Below are 8,797 nucleotides of genomic sequence, written 5' to 3' on the forward strand. Positions count from 1 at the left end.
TCTTTATTTACCTATATGGAACCGGAAGAGGAAAAATGACATTTTCATCCTCATTAGGTATTGGTACAAAAGCGCTTACAAAACTTTTGAGTAAGTGCGCGGATTTCGAAGAAATCAATTAAAATATAACACGCATAAATATCAATTAACATTACATTCTCGGTATGCGAACAATTTGACCTTACATCTAACTACCTAATAAATGGATTTGTTCATTGATGCTAGGTCAATGTCTCTATCAAGATTGGACTAATAATAATGAATCGTAATATTTTTAGAACATAGTTTTGTTAACTTTCATCCATGATTTATTTTCATAAGTAGATACCAATCTTCTTAAGTGCACTTAAATTATAGCTTTTTAATCTTCTTTTTCAAAAGAACAACTTATTAGGTAGGTGTTAATTAATTAAAAGCATGATCGATGATGGATTCGGTCTGTTTGAGGTTCCAGACGATGGAACCGATGGAACCCAACAAGAACCTTAATCAACCCTTTCATCAAATCATACAAAATATAATCTAACTGAAACACCATGACGCGGACGGTGACGGACCATGACGGACTTGTAGGAAGGTTATAGTGTCGATTTTCAATATTTTAAAAATAAATAGAAAGTGACACATGCCGAATTGAATAAACCTTTAATTTTTATTTTCAATATAATAATGTCTACGCAAATTTATTTGTAATTCCATACAAATCTTATTCTATTTCTCAATTGCCTTGTATTCTATAGAGCTGAAATGACATTATTAAGATATAAGACTATCCATTAATTGTCACTTGTCAGTTGTCACTTGTCAGTTTTGCAAGGCTCAACGTGAACAAAATAGTTTCATCAGATTTTTCAAAGTTAAATTACTAAAAAAACTACACAAGAAAGTTTTTAAAGGTCTGTTTTATTTAAACACAATTACTACCTTCAATTTGGTCTTCACAAACTAATATCAAATTGATTCTAAAGAGGTTATAATTTCCCCAATTTTCAGATGCCTCTGTCGTGTAGGTTTTACCAGGAGAAATATCCTGAAGTGGAAAATGTGATGGTAAATGTGCGTTCCATCGCTGAGATGGGCGCATACGTACATTTGCTCGAATAAAATAATATCGAGGGCATGATATTGCTCTCTGAGTTATCCAGACGTCGTATTCGTTCTATCAACAAACTCATTCGTGTTGGCAAGACTGAGCCGGTTGTGGTCATCAGAGTGGACAAAGAAAACGGTAATTGATATAACTAACTATAATATTGTTACTAGTTTTGATATGGTTCATCACTATGAAATTAAACTACTATATTTAAAATAAGTTCTATAAGATATAAGATTCTATTAATTTGTCTCATGGCATTATTACGATATGTTTTTGAAAGACGTGTAAAGATAATAAGAAATCGAATATAATTATGTTTTGATTAAAAGAAAAGTGAATTTCTGGCATGACTAAATTTTGATTTACAGTATAAAGGTAGAACTTGTGTCTTGTTCGACTAAATTTAAACTACAACGTAACAAACTATTAAATTGTTACGGCAAAAGTTTATTCCATAAGAAAGTACTATACCAATTAAATTTCCTTAACCTTCCAGCGGTCGCACCCTTGCGCCGAACACAAGCAGTCGCGCGGTCTGTGATTCCGCAAATTTAGGTGTCTCGTTTGGGAAAACAAATGAATATTTTGACTTATTGTATAGCACATGATTAAAAAGAGGTCTTAAACATGTGAAATAAAATAAAAACAACTTAATTACTCATTACTTCTAAGTCAAAGGTCTATAAAAACTCAAAATTTTTGACTCTGGGTGGAAATCACCGTTATAAATCAACATTAAACATAACAAAATGGAATTTTCTTTTTTACAACTACATAACAACTTATAAACTTGACTACAATTATCTTAGAAATAAATCACATTCATCATCAATTGGCACTGTGTAATAGGAACTCTAAAATGACATCTATTTTTGAGATCATTTTACGTAAAGTTCTAGAATAATCTAAATTATAATAAAATGAAATAAAGAAAACATACCTAAAAACTACTAATTTTTGTTTAGAATAACTATAATAAACTATTTGTCATTAGTGTCCATTATATCTACTGTAAATGAACATTCTCGGCATATAACAATCACATGTTCTAGACACATGTGTTTTCCACATTTGAAACAACTATACTTTGTTTTGCGGTTCTTTTTCCTATCGCAATAGTAACAACGACCTGCAAAACGTAAAACAATTCACGGAATATAAAATTGACCGAAAAGGAAATAATACTGTTCCACTATTCTTCATTCTAGGTTACATAGACTTGTCAAAACGTCGTGTTTCCGCGGAGGACATTGACAAGTGCACAGAGAGGTACGCCAAGGCGAAAGCAGTGAACTCGATCCTGTGGCACGAAACTGGACAAAGAAAAGGGTAAATTTTTTGATCCAAAGTCAAATTTTTTTTTTTGCGCGTCGACGCAATTAACATTAACTTTAGTGAAGTGTAAAATTCGTTAAATTTTCTCGATTTTTCTTTCTTAAGATCCTTTGCCTGACAATAAAGAACACATTAAAGAAAGAATTATCGAAATCGGTAAATTTTTCAAGCATGCCATGACCATGGGAATTAGAGCTAGCGCGCACAAGCAACTTTGTCTCCGCAACTATTTTGTCTCTCCCATCAATTTGTATGGGGAGTTGCGTCGCTACGTGCGCGCACTTTCATACTAGCCCATGGGTGTTGGGTGGAGAGACAAAATAGTTGCGGAGACAAAGTTGCTCGTGCGTGCTCGCTCTTAGGCATTCATTTTTATATTATGTAGAGATATTTGTTTGCATAATGAGTTTATTTCTTTGTCTATGAAAATCAATAATTTTTATAACTAAAACAAGCATCTATGATTGACAGCTATAACATACATTATGTATATTGTTGCATAACTAATTTGTAGCATATTATGATGATGATTGCGATGCTTACACCGAAGATTTTCAATATTACAAGCAATAGTTTGACTTTAGGAAGGATGACAACACGCTACACAACAAAAAATTTTTGTCTGTCTGTCTGTCTGTCTGTATGTGAAGACATCACGTGAAAACTACCGGTTCGATTTCGATGAAACTTGGTATAATTATACCTTATTATCCTGGGCGTAAAATAAGATACTTTTTATCCTGGAAAAATACGTTAAAAAAACATTAATCTTAATTTTTCAGTTTTATCCATAGACGTTGTTCTGTAGAACCGCGAACACGTTGCGTATTATTTTTAGGCCTAGCCGTATTTGGGTCCAATAGATATTTATAAGATGTCATTGTCAGAGTTACTCAAAATGGAGAAATAAACCATCCACGCGAAGACCGACATCCGCGCGGACGGAGTCGCGGGCGGAAGCTAGTTTGTTATAAATTTTCATGGATATGCAATGTATGTTTATTTAAATTCCCTATGAAAATGTTTCAATTTATGTAAACATAAAAAAAAATATAAGTACCAAGTGAATAATGTGCTTTGATTGGCTACTTTTATGTCGCGAAAATATATATTTCTTTTGACTAATTCATTAGTCTAATAGGCATACATTTTTATTTTATTGTATGAGTAACATTCTTTACTTACAGAATACATGGATTACTGCTCTCACCTCTGGGACGGTTCCGCCAAGTACCAGCTGGAGGCGCTTGAGGCGATAGAGAGGCGCGCCAAGAGGCTAATAAACGACGAGGAGCTAGTAGGCAAAAAACTCCAGAGCCTCGCCCACCGTCGCAGAGTGGCAAGTTTATCGGTATTTTATCGGATACACTTTGGTGAGTGCGTTGCGGAATTGCACGATTTAATTCCGCCATCCCCTTTTTTCCATCGATCGTCGAGGCGTACAGACTCTAGGCATCGCCATATGGTGGATGTTCCATGTACCCGGACAAAGCGGTTCGGATCGACATTCTTCATCCGAACCGCGAGGGACTGGAACATGCTTCCTGAGTATGTGTTCCCCGACGAGTACAACATGGGGGTCTTCAAGCGAAGAGTGAACGGGTACCTTCTAGGGAAGCGCGCTCCATCATAGGCCACATCTCAGCTTACCATCAGGCGAAATCGTCGGTCAAGCGCTTCCCTATCACACAATAAAAAAAAACATTAAGAAAATATGTACATTTTTTTTTTTTTTTTTTTTTTTTTTTATAGTAACCCTAGCAATAGGGCAGGCGACTCACTTGGTGGTAGGTGATAGACGCCGCCCATGACGATCACAGCGTTGGGAACACTGCGATCGTATTGCCGGTTTTAAGGTGGAAGTTGGTTTTTCAGGAAGGTGTAGGCTCTTTGCTTGAAGGTTCCCATGTCGTATTGGTTGGGGAACACGGAAGGTGGTAAATTGTTCCACAAGAGTGTAGCACGGGGTAGGAAATGACGTGCGAAACGCACGGTTGTCGAGCGCCATGCATCCAGGTGGTGTGGATGATATTTTTGCTTGTGCCGGGCAGTGCGGTGGTGGAATTGTGCAGGTGGTATTAAGGCAAATAATTCCTCAGAACACTCCCCGTTGTATATGCGATAAAATACGCACAGAGACGCAACATCGCGCCTCAAAGCCAGAGGGTCCAGCCGATCGGTGAGCTCAGGTAGATCGACAATGCGGCAGGCACGACGCTGAAGGCGGTCAAAAGGAAGTAACTGATACTGGGGTGCTCCAGCCCATAGGTGCGAGCAGTACTCCATGTGTGGCCGAACTTGGGCCTTGTAGAGTAGTAGGCGATGTGCTGGCGTGAAGTACTGTCTCGCTCTAGCGAGCACCCCAAGTTTCTTTGAGGCTAATTTAGCCTTGTCTTCCAGATGACCGCGGAATTGTACGTCACTCGCAATGTCGATACCGAGAATTCCGATACAAGGCGTGGCTTTGAGAGGAGTGTTCTGGAATGTAGGTGACACTGCAAAAGACCTCTTTTTAGCTGAGAATACGCAAACTTGCGTCTTTGAGGGGTTAAACTGGACAAGATTGTTTTGACCCCATATTGAGACTTCTTCAAGAGATTTCTCAATTTTTGACACAAGTTGTTTCCGATGCTCATCCACTTGGTCCTGAGAGAGATTTGCAAGACCGGTATATACTGTTTTTATTTAACTCAAACTCAAACTCATTTATTTAGAACACAAGTTAAAATTACTATGAACAAGAATTTGTAGTAGGTACATGAAAATACTCATATTGAGTAAAAAATTGTTTATTTTATTAATTTTAAAATATTGTTTTATTTTTCTGAGGTTTAACTGAAAATGAAAAATTATTTCAGCAAAAAATAAATAATTTTTCATTTTCCAAATATCTTTTAATTATTGAAGACTGGTAGGTAGTTTTTCTCTTCGGATACATGGAGTTTTTTATCTCATTATAAGTCTACCACATGAGTAGAAAGACGGAACAGAGACTAAGCTTCTTAAGAACGTGCAAAATTGTTACCTATTTTGGTAGGGTTGTCACAATAGGTTAAGACAAATTAAACAAAACTACCTACTACAACCCAACCTGGGTGGGTTGGGTTGTAGTAGGTAGGTATGTACACACTTACAATACATACATACATACTTACAAATGCTAAACTTGTAATAATAATGAAAGGTAAAAACACACCGTGTACAATTCTCTTCTTATTAAAAAAGGACCTAATGAAATAAACGCAAGTAGGTACTTACTTGAAAAAGTAATAATCAAAATATTTACTCACCTATTGTACTCCTTGGGATAAATGAAATATGATATATTTTTAGTTTTTCTAGTATTATCTAGTATTCTAGTAGTAGTAGTAGTACACACAGTACAATAAACAACCATTTTTAACAATACAATATTACGTTTTATATTAAAATATTAAAACTTGCAAGTTGCAACTAATAAAACAAACAACGTGCGTCGTATCAACCCTGAGACTGTCCTCAGCCTGTGCAAGCGCAAACCGGTTTTATCCAGAATCGCTGCGTACGTGACAAGCGGCCTGCGGTCACACACACATGCCCCGCGTACTTGTAGTAGTGCAATCGATTCGCGCGGTTGTTTGAAGCTTAGTCTCTGTTCCGTCTTTCTACTCATGTGAAGTCTACAATACATCTGTTCTAAGTTTGTATATTTGATAATAGATTGGCGAAAAAATATCAAAAGGCGCTGTGCTAAGTTCCAAATATATTTGCTTAATTTTTAAATATGTGTATAAAGAAATGTACAGAAATAACAATAAAAAACATTCTCACATTTTATGTTGTTTTATTTTTCCTATCAAACGTATTAGCTTTCTTCTGTTGTATATGCCTGCCCTGGTTATATGTTGGTCTGATATACCTTCAATAAGTAGTTTCAGTTTGTCTGCGACATACTTGTTTGCATGCTTGTTTGTTACTATGTATTTCAAGCAAAAACTACTAAACGGATTTTGATGATAGTTGGCAGTGATGTTCAACATAGATAAGTTATGGAAATCGCATACATTGAGTTAATATGTACTAGATCGCATAAAATATAATAATTCCAACGAATTATTGCAACTGAAAAACAGTGTTGTTTGTGACAGTAATGAGTAATGACCATAAGTATTTACTGAGATGCAGCCTTTTATTTTGTTTTGGTAAGGTGATCTGTAACTGTAATGTAGGTACCGTGTAGGTACTGTGTAATCTGATGTTCTGTCATATGTGGTATGAGAATTGAGAAGCAATAAAATGTTTATTTTTAAGTAAGAAGTATAAACGAATGGTAAAGGGATTTGATTCTTTTGACAAACGAGTTTTCTAGATGTACACTGGGCATTATATATCTCTTGAACCCAGACTTCTTTATTTTATAACAGTAATTTTACCATAATTATTATTTAAGAACTAATTAGGACGTAGCATTCACGTTTTAGGTATTTACTTACTATTTATCGAGAAAACAAAATTTAAAATGTACATGATAGGAATAGTAACTAGACCGTATATTTGTAAATTATTTAACATTGAAATTTGTTCTCATGGTTCCGTCGAATACACAAAGTAAATAATATCATACTGTGTTATTATACTACGTAGCCGAAGGTTTGAAGGTTATTTTGTGATACCGCACGATTGTAATGTTAGGCTTCTTACTAACGAGGAGTCAATAGCGTCGCGATTGCAGCTGGACATAGCGCGTCGGCTGCGGCGACGGTCGTTGCTGTATAAATATAACGTAACAAGTAACTTTATCTTATTGAACTTAAAAAATTTCAAATTTCTCATTGTTTTGCAATGTTTATATATTTTATTATTTTTTGTATTTCTCAAGAACACTTATATACATTTTTGCAGGTAGCTTATTCCTTTTAGAAATTATTATAAAGGTTGACTTTGACAAATATATTTAATGTCGGTCATAAAACGGTAGATCCCTAAACCAGAAACAAAATGGTATTTTTATAATCGAATGGATGTGTGTTAGATAATAAAAAAAATGTGTGCGTGTACTAGTGTACACACGTAAGAAGTGAAACTTCTTTATGACCATATTTTTCAAAAAAAAAAGACGGTTGCACTCCGGGAGTGCCGTCAGAAGTGAAAACTTGATTATTAACGTTCAGCATGTTTGATATTTTGGAATGGTATCCGTCTTACGCATGGAATATAAGGGCTAAAAAAAAATCCGTCTTACGCTTTTTCGATCGCCACGTGTCCTGACGCGAGTTTAAGATTTTATACCCAACGCCGCTAAAGAAGTTTTCACTTCAATAATTTACTATATTATGCAACTTTACAGAAATACGTCCAATCACGCGTGGTAGGGACTTAGATCATTACTTAATGATCTAAGGGTAGGGATAAGAAAAAGATGGCGCGTAACGGAAAAATGTCACGCGTAACGAAAAAATGTTACACTAAATTTGTTTCCAACCCCGATAAAGAAGTTTCACTTCAAAAACTACTGTTACTACATTTATAACTATTTCTCTTTAATTTTAAAACAATCTCGTTACGAAATTACAGTGGAATGTTTATTTGATTAGGTATTATTACTACTACGCTTAACGCTTTGCGTATAAATAGCCTTATAATAGTAGGAACGTCGCGAACCTGTGTCGCGAACACTAAACAGTTCATGACGTAAGACATAACTTGCACGCTTATTGGTCAAACCACTTTTATATCGGCTTGCTCGTCGTCGTCGTTCGCCTCAATCCACACCCAATTCGTTTTTAATTTATACATTCCGTTGTTATATGAACAACGTAATAAATTGGTTTATTCGCTATAGGTACTATAATAATCGTAGCAAAGATAATGCAGATATGAATAGATGTTATGTAATTATAGGTAGGTATATGTAATATTTTAAAGTACCAACCTATGTTACCGATAGGTAGGTAGATACCTATGGTTTTTAATTTAAGATAAAAGAAAATATTATAAGTAAGTAGGTAGTTTCATTTAATATTGAATATCACCTATTGATGGTATATTATTGCTTCATTCTGAAATTTAGAGTAACTATACGTATAATTGATGTAATTGAAGACTAAAACCAATAGACTGTTGCCTGACCTTTTACGGCCTATTACATAAAAATCCTGAATATTCCGCCGACCTTTATAATTTATTAGATAATTAAAATCGAAATACTGTCTAATACAATTAACAAAACCTCTTTTAAAAGTTTTGACTTGCAAACTAAACGTAAACTACCTAGTTGTACAACTACAACAAAACTGACTACAACACCAAGTAGGTACATGCCAATTCCGCTGATAAAAATGATTGCATTAATTATAAAAATTAAAATGCTATCTTAATAAGTAAATT

At 35.0% G+C, this 8,797-nt stretch overlaps 2 protein-coding genes across 4 annotated transcripts; one reads left to right on the plus strand and one right to left on the minus strand.

Moving 5' to 3' along the window:
* The first annotated feature begins 793 nt into the window (after positions 1-793).
* Positions 794-5,391, plus strand: LOC149477447 (eukaryotic translation initiation factor 2 subunit 1-like). 3 transcript variants are annotated; one of them, XM_089710741.1, is made up of 5 exons: positions 794-896; positions 994-1,228; positions 2,305-2,425; positions 3,619-4,147; positions 5,096-5,391. In XM_089710741.1, the coding sequence occupies exons 2-4, from the start codon at positions 1,120-1,122 to the stop codon at positions 3,680-3,682; spliced, it is 294 nt and encodes a 97-aa protein (XP_089566867.1). In that variant the 5' UTR covers positions 794-896; positions 994-1,119; the 3' UTR covers positions 3,683-4,147; positions 5,096-5,391. The 3 variants fall into 3 exon arrangements, with proteins under 3 accessions (XP_089566867.1, XP_089566865.1, XP_089566866.1); XM_089710739.1 differs by lacking the exon at positions 5,096-5,391 and having other exon boundaries at positions 3,619-4,167; XM_089710740.1 differs by lacking the exon at positions 994-1,228 and having other exon boundaries at positions 808-896.
* Positions 4,283-8,206, minus strand: LOC149477448 (uncharacterized). The gene is made up of 2 exons (XM_089711048.1): positions 8,135-8,206; positions 4,283-5,077 (listed from the first exon to the last, which is right to left on the minus strand). Exons 1-2 carry the CDS (start codon positions 8,204-8,206, stop codon positions 4,283-4,285), a joined length of 867 nt encoding a protein of 288 aa, XP_089567174.1.
* Between the last annotated feature and the right edge of the window lie 591 nt (positions 8,207-8,797).

The sequence above is a fragment of the Colias philodice genome, chromosome 25, assembly GCF_061535455.1.
Source record: "Colias philodice isolate Cphi_HAF_F1 chromosome 25, ilColPhil1 Martin Lab GWU primary, whole genome shotgun sequence".
Taxonomy (NCBI): domain Eukaryota; kingdom Metazoa; phylum Arthropoda; class Insecta; order Lepidoptera; family Pieridae; genus Colias; species Colias philodice.

Coding starts and splice junctions, on each gene's coding strand:
- LOC149477447 (XM_089710739.1), top strand. CDS start 3,624: ATGGATTACTGCTCTCACCTCTGGGACGGTTCCGCCAAGTACCAGCTG.
- LOC149477448 (XM_089711048.1), bottom strand. CDS start 8,206: ATGTATAAATTAAAAACGAATTGGGTGTGGATTGAGGCGAACGACGAC. Junction 5,078..8,134: donor AGCAAGCCGATATAAAAGTG/GTTTGACCAATA, acceptor AATCTCTCTCAG/GACCAAGTGGATGAGCATCG.